This window comes from Salvia miltiorrhiza, chromosome 7 (genome assembly GCF_028751815.1).
Source record: "Salvia miltiorrhiza cultivar Shanhuang (shh) chromosome 7, IMPLAD_Smil_shh, whole genome shotgun sequence".
Classification (NCBI taxonomy): domain Eukaryota; kingdom Viridiplantae; phylum Streptophyta; class Magnoliopsida; order Lamiales; family Lamiaceae; genus Salvia; species Salvia miltiorrhiza.
In genome coordinates this window covers 20,294,398-20,318,618 of record NC_080393.1, presented here as the reverse complement: position 1 = coordinate 20,318,618, position 24,221 = coordinate 20,294,398, and the positions used below count along the sequence as shown (strand labels likewise).

General features: G+C 34.3%; 1 protein-coding gene and 1 long non-coding RNA gene across 2 annotated transcripts; both read left to right on the top strand.

Moving 5' to 3' along the window:
* Nucleotides 1-11,671: 11,671 nt before the first annotated feature.
* On the top strand, nucleotides 11,672-13,218 carry LOC130993287 (uncharacterized). Its single transcript, XR_009091616.1, has 3 exons — nucleotides 11,672-11,728; nucleotides 12,245-12,300; nucleotides 12,920-13,218. It is a non-coding gene; the product is annotated as an uncharacterized LOC130993287 (long non-coding RNA).
* A 2,580-nt stretch (nucleotides 13,219-15,798) lies between these two features.
* On the top strand, nucleotides 15,799-18,616 carry LOC130993286 (uncharacterized). The gene is made up of 6 exons (XM_057918120.1): nucleotides 15,799-15,977; nucleotides 16,629-17,229; nucleotides 17,330-17,566; nucleotides 17,661-17,825; nucleotides 17,916-18,265; nucleotides 18,346-18,616. The coding sequence occupies exons 1-6, from the start codon at nucleotides 15,864-15,866 to the stop codon at nucleotides 18,397-18,399; spliced, it is 1,521 nt and encodes a 506-aa protein (XP_057774103.1). The 5' UTR covers nucleotides 15,799-15,863; the 3' UTR covers nucleotides 18,400-18,616.
* The last annotated feature ends 5,605 nt before the right edge of the window (nucleotides 18,617-24,221 follow it).

The following is a 24,221-nucleotide window of genomic DNA, read 5'->3' as shown; positions in this document are numbered from 1 at the left end:
GAATTGAATGCCTATTGTGAACCTTCAAGATTGCTATTTGACCTTCTAAAGAAGATATGATGTCTTATCTTTTCCAAAATGTCTTCTATCCTTTCATTCGCATCATATAAAGAGTATTCCTAATTGAAGGCTTGAAGCCATGAAGAATTTGTAATTCAAGGCTTAGAAGAAATTATAATTAAATCTTACGTTTTCTTCTTAAATTTTCAAGGCTATGGATAAAGGTATACAACATGTAAATTAAATTGGGGCTTATAGGGGTAAAATAGTATATATATAAATAATTTTAATATTTTATTAAATAAATGGCTATAAAGAGTAAAATGGGGGCTATGAATAGAATCACCCATACACGAATTTTGACTCATTTTATTTTTTCCCACGAGCTTTGAAAATTGTCAAAAAATACATGAACTTTAAGCTCATTTTATTTTTTCCCACGAAATATATTGTTATAAAAAATATCTTAATATTTTTTTATAATTAACTGTAAACAACTGGAACCACAACAACACTCGCACAATTGAAGAAAATAAGATCGAAAGAAAATAGATGCAGACACTGAGATTTTACGTGGTTCAGCCAAAGAATTGGCCTACATCCACGGCAGACAAATAATCGCTTGTATTGATCAATCACAGTTACAACAATGGTGTTTCGAGCTCAAAAGAATATCTACGCTTAACACCTATCTCTCAACTATTTTCTTCTCGTGTTTTTCTTCTCACATATCTCAGAATGAAGATGAAAAACAACCAACCGCAAAACTTAGGAAGAAAGCTAACTATATACTAGCATGATAGTATATCTCTCAGATGCAATCAGACGACAGTAAAAGAGTTGATGATAACAATCACCAACCAATCCCATGACAACCCCAAAAGTACTTATGCATGGGAATATTAGCCTACAACCGGTGTATGCATGCTGATATACTTCTTCACATGCAAGCATATATAACAATCTCCACCTTGCTTGCTTGTCTCGCTATTACTTGCCTGCATAAAACCAAAAATCACCTGACATTTACAAGTTCGAGACAATACTCGAACTTCTCCTTCGGCAAAGGTTTTGTTAAACAATCTGCTGCATTTTCCTCCGTAGGAACTTTAGACACCCGAATCACACCTTTATTCACCAGATCTCGAACGAAATGGTATCTCACATCAATATGCTTAGACCTCTCGTGAAAAACCTGGTGCTTAGCTAAATGAAGTGCACTTTGGTTATCACAAAGAATTTCAACAAATTTCTGATGTATACCAAAATCTCCAAGGATCCCTCTGAGCCAAACACCTTCTTTGATTGCCTCTGTCATGGCCATGTACTCGGCCTCAATAGTAGACAAGGCAACAACTGACTGCAAAAGAGACCTCCAAGATACTGCTGTTCCATACAAATTAAAGATGTATCCAGTTTGAGATTTCCTTGAATCCACATTTGCTGCGTAGCCAGCATCCACAAAACCAATCAAAGGATTACCTTTGTAATTCTCTTTTCTTGTGAAATCACTCCAACATCAGATGTACCTTTTGCATACCTTAAAACATCCTTCAGTGCCTCCCAATGAGCCCTACCAGGTTGAACCATATATCTGCTCAAAACACTAATTGCATATGCTAAGTCGGGCCTAGTACAGATCATTAAGTACATAATGCTTCCAACAGCATTAGAGTATGGCACCATAGCCATCTCCTTCCTTTCTTGATCAGTGGCTAGACTTTGAGATGCAGATAATTTGACTTGTTGTGACATAGGTGTCACACTACTTCTTGATTCATTCATTTTGAATCTCTTAATGACCTTCATTATATAATCCTCTTGCATCAAAATCAGTTTCTCAGTCTCCTTGTTCCTTATTATATCCATGCCTAGGATCCTTCTAGCTTCACCCAACTCCTTCATCTCAAAAGTTGCCTTTAGCTTTTCCTTAATAATCTGAATTTCAGACTTTGACTTGCTATCAACATATCATCAACATACAAGAGGAGATAAACCACAGGCTTCTTCCCTTCCCTTTTAAAGTAAACACAACTATCATACCTAGACTTCACAAAACCTGATCTCATCATGAAGTTATCAAATCTGATATACCACTGTCTGGAACTCTGTTTCAGACCATACAAAGACCTCTTGAGCAAACATACTTTACCCTCTTCTCCTGGTAATGAAAATCCCTCTGGTTGTTCCATATAAATGGTTTCAACAAGGTTCCCATTTAGGAAAGCCGTTTTCACATGAAGCTGTTCCAAGAACATATTCTGCTGAGTGACTAGAGATAGAAGTATCCTTATAGAGCAGTGCTTCACCACTGGAGAAAATATCTCATTGAAATCCACTCCTTCTCTTTGTGTAAAGCCTTTTGCAACAAGTCTGGCCTTATATCTGATGATTTCTTTTCCATTTAAAAGCTCAAATTTTTCTTAAAAATCCATTTACACTTCACAGTTTTCTGGTGTCTAGGTCTGTCAACTACTATCCATGTACTGTTTTTGTGAATTGAATCCATTTCTTCTTTCATTGCTTGTATCCAATGAACTTTCTCTGCACTTTCCATGGCCTCCTTGTATGAAGCTGGTTCTTGATATTCCAAATTTTCAGCAACAGACAAAGCATAAGCTATAAGGTCAGCATGACCATACCTCTCAGGTGGTTTGATATGTCTTCTGACTCTATCCCTGGTCAGTTGATAGTCATTTGTGTCTCCATTGATGTCATGTTGAGCTTCTTCTTCTGATTCATGTTGAGGCTCCTGATCTGCTTCATCTTCAGAAAATGAAATAGGCTCCACCTCAAGTTCTGTAATCTTAGACTTCTCAACATCCTTCTCAGACTCAACTGATTCCTTTCTGTATGGCATAATGCTTTCTTTGAAGATAACATCTCTGCTTATGATTATCTTCTCAATCCCCTTTTCTGTACACCATAATCTATAACCTTTTACACTATGTTGATATCCAAGCATAACACATCTATATGCTCTTGGTGCAAGCTTGCTTTGTTTCACATGAGCAAAAGCCTGACATCCAAATACTTTGACATCTGCGTACTGGGGTGTATGCCCTGTCCACACCACATCTGGTATTTGAAATTTGATAGCAGATGATGGACACTTGTTGATGAGAAAAGCTGCAGTTGAAAGGGCTTCCCCCCAAAACCTTTCTGGTAAACCAGATGAGATCAGCATACATCTCATCTTTTCAAGTAAGGTTCTGTTTATCCTTTCTACAACTCCATTTTGTTGTGGATTGGATGCAACAGTCCTGTGTCTTCTTATGCCCTTTGCTTTGCAGAATTCATCAAACTCTTTGGACAAAAATTCCAGTCCATTATCAGTTCTCAAAACTTTGAGAGTCAATCTTTTTTTATTCTCCATCTCTACACACCACTGTTTGAAATGTTGGAAAGCATCAGATTTTTGCTTTAGTAAGAACACCCACACTTTCCTACTGTGATCATCAATAATGCTCAAAAATACTTAGCTCCTCCCATGGTTGGTGTACTAGAGGGCCCCCAAAGATCAGCGTGAGCATAATCTAAAGGATTTTCTGATGTGTGTTTCCCTTTAGGATATGGCAGTTTGGTGCTCTTGCCAAGTAGACATGTTTCACAGTGACTAACTTTGAAATGAGTGGGATGAGAAATGACCTTCTGTTTCAATAGTTCATTCAAAGCTCCTTCACTTACATGCCCCAGTCTCATATGCCATTTCATAGATTCATCCTCATGATTGACATCACTTTGTGCTGTTAGAGTTTGAGCTTCAAGATAATACAGGCTTTGCTTCCTCTTTGCCTTCATAACAATATTACTGCCCTTTTTGACATAGAGTTCACCATTGTTGGAAGACCAGCTGCATCCTTTAGATTCCAGTGTCCCAAGAGATATCAAATTTCTCTTGAGATCTGGAATAAACCTGACCTCAGACACAATCTTAATAGATCCATCATGCATCTTAAATTTTATGCTGCCAATACCCTTTATATGACATACTTGATTATTACCCAATAACACAGATCCACACTCTTTCATTTCAAGATCCATGAACCAATCTTTCTTTGGGCACATATGGAATGTACATGCAGAATCAAGAATCCAATAGTTCTCTGCCTTTCCTTGAACAACATTAAGTACCTCTGCCTGGGCTTCTTCTTGAATATTGTCAGCAGCATTATTCTGATTTCCCTTCAACTCTTGCATTTTCTTCTTCCATATGTAGCAATTTTTCTTGAGATGCCCTGGCTTTTGGCACTCAAAACATTTCCTGGTCTCCTTCCCATTATTTTTCTTTCATTTCAACTGGTTTTTCTTCTTTGTATCATCTTGGGACTTCTTTCCCTTTCCCTTTGATTTCTTGATGTGTAAACTTTCAGCCACAGTATCATGTTTGGTGTCACTTCGTTTCTGCAATTCCTTTGCTCGCAGAGCAGTAAGTACCTCATCAAGTGAGATTGGGGATTCTCTGCCGAAAACGATGGCATCCTTCATATGCTCAAAACTCTTAGGCAGAGCATTCAACAACAGCATTGCTTTGTTTTCATCAAGAATTTCAGTATCTATGTTCTCCAAGTCATCAACCGACTTACAGAACTCATCCAGTTGCTCATCAAGGCTTCTCTCTTCGGTGAATCTCATGGAATACAGCCGCTGCTTCATATACAATCTGTTGGCTAAGGACTTGGTCATGTAAAGTGACTCCAACTTGGCCCAAACATCTGCGGCTGGTTTTTCTTTTGAAACCTCCCTTAGAACCTTATCTCCCAAGCAAAGAAAGATTGAGCTTCGTGCTTTCTTGTCAATTTGATCTAGTCGAATTTTTTCTTCTTTGCTTGGATCCTCCCCTTTGATCTTCTCCTTCGATGGCAACAGAGCTTCATCAAGCCCCTGCTGGATCAGAAGAGCTTCCATCTTTATTTGCCATAAGGCAAAATCGTTTTTGCCATTAAACTTTTCTGCGTCGAATTTTGCAGAACTCATGTTTGCGAAAAGTCCTTCCAATCAGATCAAGAAAATCGACGTAATTCTTCTTCCGCCGCGAGATCGATTCCACCCAATCAATGGTTCCCACAGACGGCGCCAATTGTAAACAATTGGAACCACAACAACACTCGCACAATTGAAGAAAATAAGATCGAAAGAAAATAGATGCAGACACTGAGATTTTACGTGGTTCAGCCAAAGAATTGGCCTACATCCACGGCAGACAAATAATCGCTTGTATTGATCAATCACAGTTACAACAATGGTGTTTCGAGCTCAAAAGAATAGCTACGCTTAACACCTATCTCTCAACTGTTTTCTTCTCGTGTTTTTCTTCTCACATATCTCAGAATGAAGATGAAAAACAACCAACCGCAAAACTTAGGAAGAAAGCTAACTATATACTAGCATGATAGTATATCTCTCAGATGCAATCAGACGGCAGTAAAAGAGTTGATGATAACAATCACCAACCAATCCCATGACAGCCCCAAAAGTACTTATGCATGGGAATATTAGCCTACAACCGGTGTATGCATGCTGATATACTTCTTCACATGCAAGCATATATAACATTAACAATAAACAAAGTTCATTTTTGGATCATTTTTTTATAACAACATAAAAGAATATCCAAAAAATATTGTTAATTATAAGAAAATTATTTAAATTATTTTTTTACAATGATATATTTCGTGGGAAAAAAATAAAAAGAACTAAAGTTCGTATATTTTTTGACAATTTTTAAAATTCATGGAAAAAAATAAAATGAGTTAAAGTTCGTGTATTTTTTGAGAACTTTCAAAGTTCGTAAAAAAAGCCCAGAGTTTGAAATTAATATTTATTAATTTATTAGTTTAAAAATAGGCCCAAAGCTAAAAAAAATCTATTGTTCCGAATTTGGCCATTATGTAAATTACTCTCTCGTTCCATTATAAATGTCTCATTACTTTTGGACACAGAGATTAAGTAATGTGTAGAAAATAGATAAAGTGGGTTGGTGAAAATTATTTAAATATTAGATATAGAGAGAGAAAATATATTGTCAAAAAAGGAATGAGACATTCGTAATGGTACATCCCATTATGAAAAGTGAGACATTTGTAATGGGACCGAGAAAGTAATATTTTTGATAAATTAATAAAATAATAATTTCTCATAAGATCCTTGTATAATTATGTGGTTCTGAACACTAAATCAATAATCTCCTAAATTACAACGATAAATAGAATAATTTAGCAATTAAAATGAACTAGCGTCTAGCCCGTCGAAATTCGACGGGAATTATTTTAGGTCATCATTTATAATTATTTTATGTTATTTTTATTACTATAACATATGAAATAGTTTATATATAAATTATTTCTTTAATTAATTTGATATGATCAAATTAAATTAGTAATACAATATTTGAAATAATATTAATCTTAATCACGTTCGCCAATTAAATGTAGGTTGTGATAATAGAAATATATATATATATATATATATATATATATATATATATATATATATATATATATATATATATATATTCATTTGATGAAGTTTATAAAAAGTTGATGTGGGATTGAAGATTTTAGAAAAAAAAATACATGTAAATATAAAGTATGATATGATGTACGATTGATGTGTCGCATCTGCTGTTAATCGTATATCGATAATATTTACTCTCTCAGTCCCTCAAACGTTTTCCCTTTTTTTTTCTATTTTGGTTCGTCCCCAAAATATTTTTCTAACCTATTTTTGGAAACAATTTCACTAATTTCTTACAATTTCACTTTTTGTGGGACTCGTTCTCCACTTTCACTAACTATCACTCTTATAATTTCACTTTTTGTGGGACCCATTTTCCACTTATCAAATACATAACTAACTTTTATTAAAACCTGTGTCATCCTCTCTTAGGAAGATGTTTGGCGGACGGAGGGAGTATTAAGTTTGTTCAATTTTTTTAAATTTGACGGATAAGAAATAATTTAATTAAACATATATCATCTGAGTATCATCTCATATGGACCTAATAAGACCAGATAATCATATTAAGCTCTAAAGACCACATATGACATTTGAACGTCAAAATTTTGAAAACTATATTCTTTGGAGTTTGAAATACCACATCTGAATTTTGAGCATCATCTTGTATGGAGCTTGAAGATTATAACTTACTTGTGAGTATCATTTTGTCTAGAATTTGTGAAACTATAATTAAGTTATGAGAATAATCTCGTCTCAAACTTTAAACAACATCGTCAAATTTGAAATCATATTCAATCATACATATATATAGTTAATTATTTAAGTAAATACATCTATATATAAACGTATTATATATATACATATTAATTTGTGAGTATGATGCGATAAACTTAAACTAATATTATATAATAAAATAAAATACAAATATAAATCTTTTCTATATATGGAAATTGATTAAAAATTTAGAAAAAAATAAGAATGAATGAAAATTGAAGAAAATTAAAATAGAGTGATTATACGGCCACGTAGTATAGGATTTATTTGCTATTATATATATATATATATATATATATATATATATATAGATTGGGCATAGACATGTATTTTATTTATTTATAACATTTAGTTGAAGAATATCTTTTCTAAAAAATGAATCGACATTTGAATTGATTGCTTTTCGTGGATTAATTTATTGGTATACTTTATTTAAGTTTTAGTCAAACTTGGAACAATCTCAATTAACTGGGTATAATTATTTCTATTCTGGATGTCATCATTTTATTAAGTTAAATTTTTCGGGTGAAAAAAAGGTGGATTGTGAGGCATGATGAGTTCTTGTTGGTCATTGTGTTTATATATATAAGAAAAGTTGGTATAAGGTTTGGAGGGATTTTAGGCGTTTGAAAACAGACGAATGGACCCTCGAAGTGCTAATGTGTTTTAATTTGGCTGGGTTCCGATAATGAAATGGATATGTAGGATTTATAATTAAATGGATGTATTGGATTTATCTAATAGTTGTATACAATTATTTAATAATACAGACTTTATCTAATAGTTTTATACGATTATTTAATAGTATATATAGAATTTATCTATAAATTTATATGATTATTTAATAATTTTAAATGTAAAAGTTGATTAGAAATGTATAAATAAATAAGAATGAATGAGAATTGAGGAAAATTAGAATGAAGTGATTATACGATGCCACGTAGGATAGGATTTATTTTGCTATAATGTAAAAATTGATTAGAAATATATAAATAAATAAGAATGAATGAGAATTGAGGAAAATTAGAATGGAGTGATTCTATTACGCCACGTAGGATAGAGTTTATTTTACTTTTATATATATATAGATTGTATCTCTAACTTTACGCTCTCAAAAGCTTTGGCATAACATTCTCGACCTGCAACAAAATTATAAAGTGTTTTCGTCGCTATTATTACTTCCTTTGATATTAATTCTCAAATGAATTTTTAATTATTATACCAACAATTTTGTCTGAGGATTTTTAAACATGTTTCATTTGACTAGGATAATAGATGTTTCACATCCATTTTATCGTGGTAATGAAGATTATTAACTTTAAGGTGTGTTTGCTTTGAGGTATAAATGAGGGATAAACTACATTTATCGCCTTATACTTCGTTTGTTTTGATGTATAAAAAAATTCGAACATATTGTATAATTTTTCGAACAGCCCCTTATCTCTTGGGAAAAAGATAATTTTATACCTAAAAGAGGGTGGTATAATTTTATACCATGGATAAATATATTATCCTTCAAATCAAATAAGATATGACAAATGTGGTCCTCACTTTAAGTGATAAGTTTATACCTCATTATATTATCTCTCCATTTAGAGGGATAAAAAACAAACACACCCTAACTATTGTGTTAAGTTCACAAACGTCTTCAGTACGTGCTTCACTTAAATTCTTCGAAACCCCGTCACCCTTTCGTACGAATTTAACTACGGACGGATATTGTCTCTTTTTAAACATTTAGGGTGGTGTGTTTGCTTTTTATCCCTCTAAATAGAGGGATAATATAATGATATATAAATTTATCACTTAAAAGAGGGACCACTTTTCTTGTTTGATTTGAAGAATAATATATTTATACACTCTTTATAAGGTGGTATAAAACTATATTATTTTTTATTAGGTATAAAATTATCCATTTTCAAGGAATAAAGAGCTGTCCGAAAAATTATACAACCCGCCCGAATTTTTTCATATATAAAAACAAACGATGTATAAAGTGGTAAATGTAACTTATCCCTTCCTTATATCTCACTTATATCTCAAACCAAACGCAAGTCCACGCCAAAATTGCATGATACTAAACAATTTTTTATGTAAAGTTTGTTGAATCTATGTGTTATTATATTGAATTTAAGTTTGTTTAACTTTCTATGTTATTAAATTTAATATCGTTAAATATAAAATGAATAATTGTCTATAAATTTCCAAAATTTTACCCACTTTCTTATTTTGCACTCATACTTTAAATTTCGCATATAAATACCTCAATTTTGTTAATCATCTGATTTTGCACCCGAAGACGAATTACTCCCAAACCACATTTGACATGACAATATAATTTTGACATGGTGCACATATGTCTTAAATAATTAAACGTCGTTCTCAAATCTCCCTTTACATGGTGCAGAATCAGCTTTTGACATGACACACACATGTCTCCATTCATACAATTACTGCTCGTCAACGACAACAATAGTATCGTCGCCTTGAGTTCTTCTTCGTGTGAGACGTTTTCACATCTGCAGAGATTTCATGCTTGCACAACCTTAGGAAAGAATAATTTTCATGTAGAGAGAGATTTGAGGGAGACGTCGTTTAACTATTTCAAGACACGTATGTGTCACGTCAAAAATTATATTGCCATGTCAAATGTGGTTTGAGGTGATTCACCGTTGAGTGTAAAAACATATAATCAATAAAGTTTAGGTATTTATGTGTAGAATTTGAAGTGTGAGTGGAAAATGAGAAAGTGGAAAGTTTGAGAATTTACAGGCCGTTACTCCAATACAAAATATATGTTTTAATTAATAAATTATTAATTTTTATCTCTTTAAAATAATAAAATTTTGTGGTCCTCACAATATTAATCCCTCTGTCGACCAAAAGTATAGCACTTTGGTAATAAAATTGGTGATGACTTTTATGCAGTGGAGAAAATGTTGAGATGCATGGTTGAGATTAAATTTGAGATGTTTTTTTTGGTAAATAAGAAGTACTTGTAAGGATAGAAGTTGGTTATGTTCTAAAAATGAAAGTGCCATATTTTTTATGGATGTCAAAAATAACAAATTAAAAGTGCCATATTTTTCGTTGACGAAATGAATATTTGATAGAGGTTATCAATATATAATACGATTAAGGATTCCTGCGCTCTCCTTAATCTGGGGTCCTACGTGGCATATCTAAGAATTCAAGGTTTAAAATCCCTACAATTCTAGAGCCTTTAGCTCAATTCTCTATCGCTGACGTGGCAATATAATTCCACATAATATTTTATTATTTAATCTTTAAAACACTAACGAAATAATTTATCACTCCTAATTCCCAAATTCGATTTCCCCTTCGCAATCTTTTCTGCCTCCGCTCTCCATTCCCCACCCCCACCGGCTCTCCATTCCCCAATCGCTCGATCTGCCCCTCCCACCGCCGCGATTTGCTTCGCCGGACCACCCGGCTCTCCTTCCACCTTCGCCCACCGCTGCGATAGATTCTCCCTTCGTTGTCTTTTCTGCACATCGGCTCTCCCTTCCACCGCCGCGATCTGCTTCGCTGGACCACCCGACCCTCCTTCCCCATTACCCCACCGCTGCGATCTGCCTCTCCCACCGCCGCGATCTGCTGCTCAAGCCTCAATTTCGTCCCCAAATTCATTCTTTCCCCCGTCGCCGATGGCCCGTTCTTCGTGTGAATATCGACAAGTGAGATATTTCAATGAATGTTGCGTACGGGAAGGCCGCAATCGCCTCTGTCTGCTTCGCTTCGCCGGCCGCCACTCGGCCGTCTGGCTAGAAATCGCCATTACCGCTGCTGCCACCTCCTGTGACATGGTAAGCTTTCACCGAAATCGCCATTAAATGATACCCTAATCTCCCTTATTGCTCCCAAAGAAACCGTAGATCCCCAAATACTCACCGTCTTTTTGCGATTTCCGGCGATCACGACAGCCACCCTATCGCCGCCGCCCCTAAACTCCGGTGAAAGCTTCTGCCGGCGAGCCACGGCCACGGCTTCTGTCTCGACCCATCTCCATCTCTCAGCCCCTAATCTCCCTCATCTCTCCCAAAGAAACCCTAGATCCCCAAATCCTCACCGCCTCTTTGCGATTTCCGGCGACCACGGCAGCCATGGCCGCCGCTGCTTCGACTCCCTCTAGCTCTGGTAGAACAGTAACAAATCGCCGCCCTTCCCCACATGGTAAGTATTAAATGTTTGACTATTTTAAATATAGAATTATTGTTATTTTGGAAAGAATTTTAACAATGGAAACTCATAACCTAGATTTTTAGCTATAAATTACACGAATCATTCAGAAATTGGTCGCAATTTTTTTTACAGCCAACGCAAGGTATTGCTGCGTTTATTTATATTTGTTCATTGCTTAAGTTTTCTTTGTTTTTAAATAAGTTCTGTTTATAATTTCTCTTTTTATTTCTCCATATTGCGGCACCAAAAATCTAATATTTTACCTCATCGTGTTTTTACAAGCAATTGCAAGGTACCCTTCTTCTTCTTTTGTTGTGTTTCTGTGATTCACCTTTTTATTTCTATTTTCCAGATTTTTGGTTTAGATTTAGTGAATTAACTCTATGAGGGAGTAAGGGATTGCTTTACTTCCCTATTTTGCCGGTTTAAGTGTTCTGTTAGATTTCTTGTGATTTTCTTGAAAGCTTTCTTTTGTTGGCTGATGGCTGTGTTCTGTATTGAGATATGAGAAGTTTTCTGTTGTAACATATTAGTTGTACGTTCTGCACCAGTTTCAATTCAGATAGCTTATATTATTAGTTTGGTGAGTGGCAATTTACTCATGGAACTCTAGGTATAAATGTTAAAATTTCTGGGAATAAAATTTGGAGTATATATTTGATTGTGAATTTGTGATGCAACCCTAGGTGAATAAAATAGAATAATAATGTTAAGTTGTTTCTGTTTTGATGCACTCAATACGTATACCCTGAGTCTATCTAATAGATGTACACTATGAATTAATCGTGTCTGTTTGAGTTGATTACAGATAATATACAGACCAACGGCGCTTACAACACAAGAGAGGAGAGTTTGAAGAGAGAAGTAAGCATAGTCAATCTCTCAAAGTTCATATTTTTCATTTATTTGTCTCTGGTACATAGAGATTTTGATAAATTGGATTAGATTGATAGTGGATGCTTCTACTTTTACTTTTGGAATGTACTGCTATGTCTCCATTTCACATTTACCTTAGTGAATGGTCATCTATCTATATTCGCATTAGATTTGGGCAAGCTATCCATTTTTTAGTTCAGTTTTACATCTTCTTGAAATTATTCATCCATTTCGAAGAATTGTTGCTGTAGTGGCATTTTTAACTTCAATTTTTTGCTTGGGGATTTCTGGAATTTTGTGTGTGGATTTCTGAAATTTGACAGTGGGATTGATTATGTGGGTGCAGTTTTACATCTTATGTGAGCGATGGATATTTTCAGAACATTGTTGTGGTTGGTAGACATCGAGTATGTAAATTAGATGATTCTAAGATATTTTAAGATATCCGTTGTAGTGGGTGCGGATTTTCTCAATTTCTGGATTTCAGCTATCAAAACTGGATATCTCACATGTTTTTGAATTAGCTATGCTACAAATTGTGAATTAAATTAGATCTTCCTCTGCATTTTTTTTGGCCAATAGCTCATTTGGCTTCTTTAAGTTTCAGGCTTTCTGCTGCACGGGAGTGGAAAGATTTGTGGAGATTTTTGCAGCAGTAGTTCGAGTTCCTCCTCCCCAAAAAAACAAAGGGCATTTTTTATAATATGTAAATTGGATGTGGGCATTAGCGTAATTTCACGATTTGAAATACTATATCTGTTATCAAACAGAATTCTAAGATATTACACATATTTTCTAATCTATCAAACAAACATGTATTCCTTTCTAGCATAATTTGTATCAGCTATCAAACATTCCTATAATACAAATCCATTCATAAATAATATTGAATTATCTAGCCCTCTACATCAAACATTGCCTATAATTTTAATATCTTTATCTGACGCCTCCATTATTCAAATATTCAAATGATTATTTAGTTAATTAGATTAGATAAATGTGAGCAAGACGGGACACGTCGAATAGGATACCTGCTATATTAGTCTAAGGTATTTTATTTTGAAAATACATATATTTATCAACACGGTTTTGGTTTCTAATGTTTTTCTTTTTAGAACTATGGATTTTAACTTTGCAAATATTGAAGATTGTTACTTCAAATCAGAATGTGCAAAATCTAAGAGTAAGGATAGTTGGATATCTAAATTATTATGTTTTATAAAGGGAAAAATTCTTTTGATACATCAATTAAATTATATTGTAATTTCATAATTATAAAATTGCAGTGTTCGATAAGTTATGGATTGCCCAAAAAATAGTAAAATTTCAATTTATATCATGCATCTATCTCATAATTAGTTCTGCCAGATAAAATGTCATTCTTATAATTATTCCATGTTATTTTGGAAAAAGGATATACAACAATAAGTGGGAAAGTGACAACTCCTCGAACCCAAAATCGAACATTTATTATATTTTCACATTGCTCTATATTATTTTCACTTCTTTTTTAGTTCGTTAATATGTTGTTATTTAATATTCCTATCTTAAATTAGTATGAGTTATGACTTAAGAACCTCTCAAGCCCCGGCGGGTATCCGACGGGTAACGGGTGATGGGTATCTGAAGGGTAGTGGGTTGGTGGATACTAGACGGGTGGTGGGTATCCGTGGGTCGCGGGTATGCGTGGCAAATAGTAGTGTACAAGAAGTTGAAATTTTCTCTAAAGTTTGCTATATTTTCGTGGTGATTTATTTGTTGGGTGGTTGATTGCAGGATATCGACGCCGAGAAGCAGCAACGCCTCTACCTCTCAAGTCTCGGTGGGTATCCGATGGGTAGTGGGTGGTGAATATCCGACAGGTAGCGGGTGTCGAATACCCGACGAGTGGCGGGTATCCGCGGATCGCCGGTATGGCTGGCAAATAGTATTGGGTGGCAAATAATTTTTTCGAATATACATTTCGCTAAGTCATGTTAAGGATGAAAGTCCTCCTTAATTTATTTTTCATTTTAGTTTGATATATAACATAGACCTATGTCATATTAACACTTATTTATTAAATAATATTCATCATTTATAAATATATTATTAAAGATAAGTGTACTTTTTATTTATAAACTAGAACATCAAATAATTCCCGTCGAATTTCGACGGGTTACACACTAGTACTATAGATTATAAATATAAAGTAGAACCTCCGTAAATTAATATTCGATAAATTAATAATTTCTCTAAGATAATAATTTTATTCAATCTTGATTTGGGCCCAATATAAAAATTAATAATTTTAGTAAATTAATAAGATAATAATTTTTTAGAAGACACTTATATAATTTTATGGTCCCATCAACATCATAAATAAATGATCTGCTAAGTTCTAAAACTATAATGATCACTAAGATAATAATAATATATATATATATATATATATATATATATATAATGATCACTAAGATAACTTAGTAAAATATAAATTTATAATATATTCCTGTTGAATCGCAACACTCAAAAGCTCGTGTGTGGCATTCTCAAACTAGAACAAAAAATTATAGGGTGTATGATTTTAAAATTCTTTAATTTTATTTTCTTTCATTAATATGCAACATTCAACGTATCTAGTTTAGTTTTTTTTTTCTTTTTTTTTATACTGTGGTTTTTTCTAAGCAATCAAATTCAAATTAATTTATTGAATTCATACCTCATTACATTTATATTCAATAAATCATATTCTAATTATGATTAATTGCATGTAAATTTACGAAGTTTCATATTTTTCGGATGTTTTTCACGATTTTTTTTAATTTTGCATAGTAATTCGCCACATGTAATTTTCTTCTTAATGTTTCCGCGGTGACAAAATTCAGCCAAATTTCTTCTTTTTAAAGACCCTACAAGAAATGGAGCTCCAATAATACTTAATCATCACATTATTTGGCTAGATTTTGTCACCGCGATAACAATAAGTCAATAAGAAGAAATTTACATGCGATAGATTACTATGCAAAATTAAAAAGTTGTGGGAAACATTCGAAATAAATGAAACTTCCTGAATTTACAGACAATTAATCTTTTTAATTAATATTTTTCTAAAATAATAAAATTTTATGCAGCCATCAATTGCATTTGGATCTAATATTAGTTCGAAGAGAAACGTCAACACCAGTAATAATAATAATGTCTAGTAACTAATCCTTATTAATTTTGTTACATTACATCAGTATTTTATTAACGTCACAATCAAATATATTTCGTTTGATCGATATGTATAACTACACACATGTAATAATTATGACACTGATGCACATTTATAGGAATGAGATTTTTAATTAATAAAGTAATTAAAAAGATAAAAATAAAATACGCCGCGGCTACTGCCCCCAAAATTCAAAATTCAAAACCCCCAACGGTCATCTTTGACAACAATTGCAACCCTACATGTATCTTACCCCACCGCACACTATATATATATAGGCATAGCAGCTCCTTTTCCTCATTCATTGCCGCCTTCATTCACACTTCCCACCTGCCGGAATTTCTACTTTGAAGCAATGGATTTCCACAGCCTACCAAGAAGAGAATTGCAGGCCTTCTGCAAGAAGAATAAAATTCCAGCCAACATGACAAATGCCGCCATGGCTGACGCTCTCAAAGCTCTCGAGATCGTAAGTCCGTTTGTCACTTAAGTATCGTAACGGCAAGACCTATTTTTTTTTCTTCTTCTACTCTTATCATTCGGTTAGAATCGTCGACAACTATCACAGATTTGTCAGGAATGTGTGGATTGTTTTAGTCCAGCTGGGTGGCATGATTTATTTGCGGCCAGCAATTTTGATTTTAATTTTGTTTCTGAATTAGTTTCATTTATGAATAGATCTGGCTGAAATCATGTTCGTTTTACTCTAGTTCGTCAAATGCTCTATTTGTTTATTTGGCAGATTTTAATTGTTTGCTCAGTTAATTCATTTGTATAATGTGGTAGTGCTGAGGATTTTATGAGAAGATATATGTGAACTTGAGAAATTTTTAACTTAGTGAATATATACATTTAGGTATTTTATTTGAGCTTATTCTACTGAACTTCTTCGAATACATTTTTGATTGACAATGAGCTTCATATTTTGAAAGGTTTTATTTGATTGCTTAATTAGTGAATATATACATTTAAGTATGTTATTTGAGCTGCATACTTTCTACTGAACTTCTTCTCAAAGATCTATGGGAATTTGAGAAATTTAATCAGTTCTGCTATTTCTGTATTCTGCTCTTATGCAGACTTGGTTGCTCGAGAAATTATTCTGATTTATGATTTGCAGGTTGAAGGAATTGAAGAATTTATGCAGCTTTCTCAATCAGAAAGTGCGCAATCATCAATTGAGCTACCGGATGGCTCGGAGGTAACATCTCCATACGTGCCTCCAACTGGTGGCAGGAGTACACGTCGGAGAAATGTCGTGAAAGATGACGTAGAAGCTCTCACCTCAATCATGACTACAACTCGGCGTACTACTCGAAGAACTGCTGCCAAAGCCTCTAATGAATCACAGGTCGATGCTATGGAAACTCCAGCAGTGGTTGCGCAGGCTAGTAGAAGGAAGGTTCAGATGGCCTCAGCTTGTCTGAAAATGGATTCCCAGTTGAAGGAATGCGTAGAGGAACAGAAGAAGGATTCTTTGATGACCCCTGCTGCAGTGGGGGTTGCTAGCCGAAGAAGAAGAGCTGAGGAGACTGAGAAGAAAATGTACAGCACACGACGATCAGTAAGGTTGGCCGTGAAAAGTGTGCAGATGTCGAACAGTGTGAAGAGTGAAGGATCTGAGCTTTCTAATAATGAGTTATTTGCTAAAGATTGTGAAGATCAGGAGGTGAATCAGAAAGAGAGCCTGGAAGACAGGAATGAAATCTCAGGAATTCCTGGTACATTATTTTCTCAAGGATATATGTACTGAAATGTTTTAATTATTTCATATGCTTGTTTGTTGTATAATGATTACTGTCTAATTTGTAAATTTCTAAGGTGTTGATGCAATTGAAAATGTGGATGAGAATAAAGAAGAATCTGAAGTTGTTTCAGCTGAAAAGGAGGATATGACCATGGGAGGAACAGAATTGGGGAGTACTCGTGAAGAAGAAACGTCCACGGATTTTGCGGTGGAAGTTCAATCGGAAGAGATATGTGATAACACAGAATATCCTGGTGAAGAAGATGCGATAGTGCCAGTAAATGTGAGCGATGAAGTTCAACAGAGTGAAGGTATGTTTTCATCAGATTCTTGATTTGTAATGTCTTTGGCTGAACAGTTTATTTACTACTCTGTTTACTTATTAAAATGAAAACTTTGATGCAGGGCCTTTTGATGTCCCCACATGTGAAATTGAAGTTACAGTTGAGAGCTCAAAAGAAGTAAATACTGAGATTGGTGATGTCCCCACATGTGAAGTTGAAGTTACAGTTGAGAACTCAAAAGAAGTAAATATTGAGATTGATGAGGCCGGTGACTTTGAAAGTAAAGGTATAAATTTGTTTTTCTGTTTAGAGCTTCAATTAGGCCGTGAGCATATAACCATCTTAAATGAATAATGTTGCATGGGTGATTTTACAGTGGATGAACAAGGCTTGAATGTGAGCTTAGGCAAGCTGACACTGCAACAAGAAGTTGATTCTGATAATCTGGGCATTCCTGAAAGTGAAAAAAGGGGTGAAGAAGAAGGCGTTGCTAATTCCCCAAGCAAGCAGCCGCCATCTGGTGTTCCTCTTCATGAAGCTTCTGTAGAAATAGGAAATAAGGCATCGATGACTGGATTTTCAGACAACAAAGAGAACATCGAATTAGTAATCCCGCAAAAGATAATGAAGCGTAGTTTGGAGGAGGAAAGCTTGAGAAAGCTCACCAAGATGTTGAAGAAGAAGCTACAGATCTCGAGTGAATGTAGCAAGCAGGGCAACAACGAGGTCAGCCTCTCTCTCTCTCTCTCTAATTATTCTCAACATGTAATGTAATGTAACTAAATTTGTGTATTTGGATGGAATAGGCACTCCCAAGATCAGCTCTGCAAGTGCTTCCTGAGAATGGAAATGGAAAGTGAGGAGTTTGTGTGCACTGTGCGTGCACCACTGATGATGAAAATTTTGATGGAATTGTGAGGGTGAAGAGATGGGGGCTGTATTGATATTTCATCAATTTCCAAAAATGTGTTTTTCGTATTTGGAATTTATTGACATTCATGAGAAACAATTTGAAAGAATTGAGTTGATTACCGGTCTTAGAATCGGAAATAAATAAGCTTGTTTTTTGACAGTAAACATGGATTCGTGTATCGTAAAAGAAATGCTCTTGATATATTGCTTCTGAAAAATGAAAATTGTATCGGAGAATTTACATACGTCAGATGATATAACATCTATTTTGGATGAAAAATACTGAACGTGATTTTAGCACTTACTAGTGGACTACCCATTGAGTTTGGGATGAAAAATCACTTACATCCAAAATATTTATAAATTATAAATATGATTTAAAAAAAATATTTTATTTTTAGCATGATAATTCGATAATAATCAATTGGAAAAAAGTATTAGAAAGATTAATAAAATTGTAATAGAAAAAATAGGGTTAAAAATATTTTTTTTTATTCTAATCTTCTTTTTAACTTTATTTGTTTAATTTAAAAAGTTATCTTACTAAGAACAAACTCGAATCAAAAGTGATTTTACAACGTGTTAATGTTCAATTAAATTTATAAATATTTTGTTTAAAATTAATTTAAATATTTATTTTAGTTAAAAAGAAATATTAATTTTGTATTCAATATTAAAATGTCTAAAATGAAATGAAATGTTTTGATTTCAGACATATAGTAACAAAGAAGTGGGAATTATCACTTTTAGCCTTTTTTCATAAAAACATAAGTTATATAGCCCCTCCTTATGAAACATAAGTTAAACAACCCTTTTTAACTTAAAAGACTAGAGTGCCCTTTGATTTTTTATATTTTTATTTCATATTTGTATTTATTTAAATTTTACATTTTATAACACATTTTTTATATTTTTATTTTTACATTTTATATATTATTTTTATACACATTTCTTTTTTTCTTCATGTTTCTTCTTCACATTGCCGCCATCCACTGGCGGCCCGTTGCCATCCGCCCCTGCTGCCGCCAGCTCGCCGCAATCCACCCATGCTGCCGCTGGCCCGTCACCGTCCGTCCCCGCTGCTGCCGGCCCGTCGTCGTTCGCCCCCACTGTTTCCTCTAAAATTGGCCATGGCTGCCATGGCTGATTTTCGAGCTCTACCATGGCTGCCATGGCTGCCAAACCAATTAATCACGCCTCTCCCTCTCTCTCTAGCCTAGAATCATGTCCCAAATCTCTCCAAATCACATCTCTCTTTCTCTCTACCTTAGAATCACGTCTCAAGCTCCAACCCACGCGTCCCAAGTTCTAATCGAAGCCGCATTGTTCAAACCCTCGCGTCCAGTACTCGATTGAGTACTCGATCGAGTACTCGATGGAGTACTCGATTGTCCATCGAGTACTCAATCGAGTACTCGATCGAGTGTTCCATCGAGTACTCGTCAGATTTTTTTTTTCTCTTCTCTTTTTTTATTATTGTTTTTGGGAAGTTGGTGCTAAATATGTATTTTGCAATGTATAGGTTATTGCAATTTGCAATATTGGTGGATGTCATTGAGTATCTATACGCATAGTCAAGAATGACTAGAAGATTGAGTTATATAACTATATGTTTTGTTTGAAAACTAAACTATTTTGATATTAATTTGAATTGATTTGTGGTGGATTATAATATTTGATGATTGGATGATAATTTTATATGATTATCATATTTAATGGTGCGATCAAAATTAGTACAAGCGTATAATAGTTAATAATTACATGTAAAATAAGTGTATAATTAATAAATGAAAAAAAATCATCATTGTTTTTCAGTACTCGATGGTGTTGACCATCGAGTACTCCATCGAGTGGTGAAGAACAATCTTCAATTTTGTCATATGTGTCACATGTTGAAATGAAAAATATAATACCGATAATAATTCTCGTTGGTGATACAAACAAGCAACATGGACTTAAATCAAAATAATTGAAAGAAAACCATCATTGATCTTCACTACTCGATGGTTTACTCGATGACGTTCATCATCGAGTACTCCATCGTGTAGTGAAGAACAGTCTTTAATTTTGCTCATTTTCTCGAGATTTGTCATTATATGAAGCATTTCGCCGGTCTTAAATAACGTGTTTGTGCTAAATTCACAGAAAAATGAACATATTCAGTGTACTTAGCTATTGCACTTGAGTAATGATTGAAGTGTGTATATATACTACATAAGAGATAGTGTGGACTTTTATTTTAAAAATCAAATGATGTGTCACATGTTGAAATGAAACATGTAATAACGATAATAATTATCATCGATCGTATTTTATAATAACCAAATACACTCCCGTTGATGTTACGAACAAAAAACGTGGATTGAAAGCATAATATCAAAAGATGTGCCACGTGTTCATCGATTATCACACCCCATGTTATATAATATCCAAATATACTCCCGTTGACGTTATAAACAAGGAATGTGGGTTGAAATCACAATAATTGATAAAAAAATCACCATTGTTCTTCACTACTCGGTCGAGTACTCGATGGTGAACGCCATCGAGTAGTGAAGAACGATCTTCAATTTCGCTATTTCTCTCGTGAATTTTAATGATACGAAGCGTTCCCTCGCTCTTAACTAATGTGTTTATGCTAAATATGGTGAAAAATATAAGTATTAAGTGTATTTTACTATTGCACTAGAGTAAATGATTGAAGTGTAGAATATCTACTTCATAAGACATAGCGTGGACTTTTGTGTTTAAACTTAGGATACATGCCACGTGTTCATCGATTATCACACCCATGTTATATAATATCCAAATATACTCCCGTTGACGTTATAAACAAGGAATGTGGGTTGAAATCACAAGAATTGATAAAAAATCACCATTGTTCTTCACTACTCGGTCGAGTACTCGATGGTGAACGCCATCGAGTACTCCATCGAGTAGTGAAGAACGATCTTCAATTTTGCTATTTCTCTCGTGAATTTTAATGATATGAAGCGTTCCCTCGCTCTTAACTAACGCGTTTATGCTAAATATGGTGAAATATATAAGTATTAAGTGTATTTTACTATTGCACTAGAGTAAATGATTGAAGTGTAGAATACCTACTTCATAAGACATAGTGTGGACTTTTATGTTCAAACTTAGGATACATGCCACGTGTTCATCGATTATCACACCCATGTTATATAATATCCAAATATACTCCCGTTGACGTTATAAACAAGGATTGTGGGTTGAAATCACAATAATTGATAAAAAAATCGTCATTGTTCTTCACTACTCGGTCGAGTACTCGATGGTGAACGCCATCGAGTACTCCATCGAGTAGTGAAGAACGATCTTCAATTTCGCTATTTCTCTCGTGAATTTTAATGATACGAAGCATTCCCTCGCTCTTAACTAACGCGTTTATGCTAAATATGGTGAAAAATATAAGTATTAAGTGTATTTTACTATTGCACTAGAGTAAATGATTGAAGTGTAGAATATCTACTTCATAAGACATAGTGTGGACTTTTATGTTCAAACTTAGGATACATGCCACGTGTTCATCGATTATCACACCCCATGTTATATAATTTCCAAATATACTCCCGTTGACGTTATAAACAAGGATTGTGGGTTGAAATCACAATAATTGATAAAAAAAATCGACATTGTTCTTCACTACTCGGTCGAGTACTCGATGGTGAACGCCATCGAGTACTCCATCGAGTAGTGAAGAACGATCTTCAATTTCGCTATTTCTCTCGTGAATTTTAATGATACGAAGCATTCCCTCGCTCTTAACTAACGCGTTTATGCTAAATATGGTGAAAAATATAAGTATTAAGTGTATTTTACTATTGTACTAGAGTAAATGATTGAAGTGTAGAATATCTACTTCATAAGACATAGTGTGGACTTTTATGTTCAAACTTAGGATACATGCCACGTGTTCATCGATTATCACACTCCATGTTATATAATATCCAAATATACTCCCGTTGACGTTATAAACAAGGAATGTGGGTTGAAATCACAATAATTGATAAAAAAAAAATCACCATTGTTCTTCACTACTCGGTCGAGTACTCGATGGTGAATGCCATCGAGTACTCCATCGAGTAGTGAAGAACGATCTTCAATTTCGCTATTTCTCTCGTGAATTTTAATGATACGAAGCATTCCCTCGCTCTTAACTAACGCGCTTATGCTAAATATGGTGAAAAATATAAGTATTAAGTGTATTTTACTATTGCACTAGAGTAAATGATTGAAGTGTAGAATATCTACTTCATAAGACATAGCGTGGACTTTTATGTTCAAACTTAGGATACATGCCACGTGTTCATCGATTATCACACCCCATGTTATATAATATCCAAATATACTCCCGTTGATGTTATAAACAAGGAATGTGGGTTGAAATCACAATAATTGATAAAAAAATCACCATTGTTCTTCACTACTCGGTCGAGTACTCGATGGTGAACGCCATCGAGTAGTGAAGAACGATCTTCAATTTCGCTATTTCTCTCGTGAATTTTAATGATACGAAGCGTTCCCTCGCTCTTAACTAACGCGTTTATGCTAAATATGGTGAAAAATATAAGTATTAAGTGTATTTTACTATTGCACTAGAGTAAATGATTGAAGTGTAGAATATCTACTTCATAAGACATAGTGTGGACTTTTATGTTCAAACTTAGGATACATGCCACGTGTTCATCGATTATCACACCCCATGTTATATAATATCCAAATATACTCCCGTTGACGTTATAAACAAGGATTGTGGGTTGAAATCACAATAATTGATAAAAAAATCGCCATTGTTCTTCACTACTCGGTCGAGTACTCGATGGTGAACGCCATCGAGTACTCCATCGAGTAGTGAAGAACGATCTTCAATTTCGCTATTTCTCTCGTGAATTTTAATGATACGAAGCGTTCCCTCGCTCTTCAATTTTACTATTTCTCTCGTTATTTTTAATGATATGAGGTGTTCTGTCGATCATTGTTCTTCACTACTCGATGAAGTACTGGATGGAGAACGCCATCGAGTAGTCGGTCATCGTGTACTCGATAGCACCATCGAGTAGTCGGTCTACTCGATGGACTACCGAGTATCGTATCGAATAATAATTTTTTTTCATTGTTTAGAGTACAAACGACGTAATATTTTATTTGTTAATTAATCCAAAAAATAATACAAAAAATATAATTATTTTTCATTACTCGGTGGTGTACTCGATGGAACCATCGAGTACTCAGTGTACTCGATGGCACCATCGAGTACACGATCGAGTACTCGGTGTACATCTTGCACAATTTTTAATTTTACTTATTTTCTCGAGATTTATAATCAAAATTATGTTGCATTTAATTATTAACGAATTATACGCTTGTGCAAATTATAATCGAACCATCAAATATAATAATCAACTAAATTATTATCCAATCATCAAATATTATAGCCACACTCAAGTCAATGCATATAGTTACGCAATGAAATCCAACATTACAAATTGCAATAACCTACACATTACAAAACACATATTTAGCGAAGAAAAAAAGAGAAGAAAATAATTTCTGGCGAGTACTCGATCGTGTACTCGATGGAGTACTCGATCACGATCGATCGAGTACACGATCGAGTACTCCATCGTGTACTCGCGACAGACAACAACTGGGCGGCGGATTGCAGCAGCAGCGGCTGGGCTTTAAGCCCTAGTTCGGCGGCGGAGAATGGGGCTTCAGCGGCGGACAAGGGTCGGCGACGGGTTGG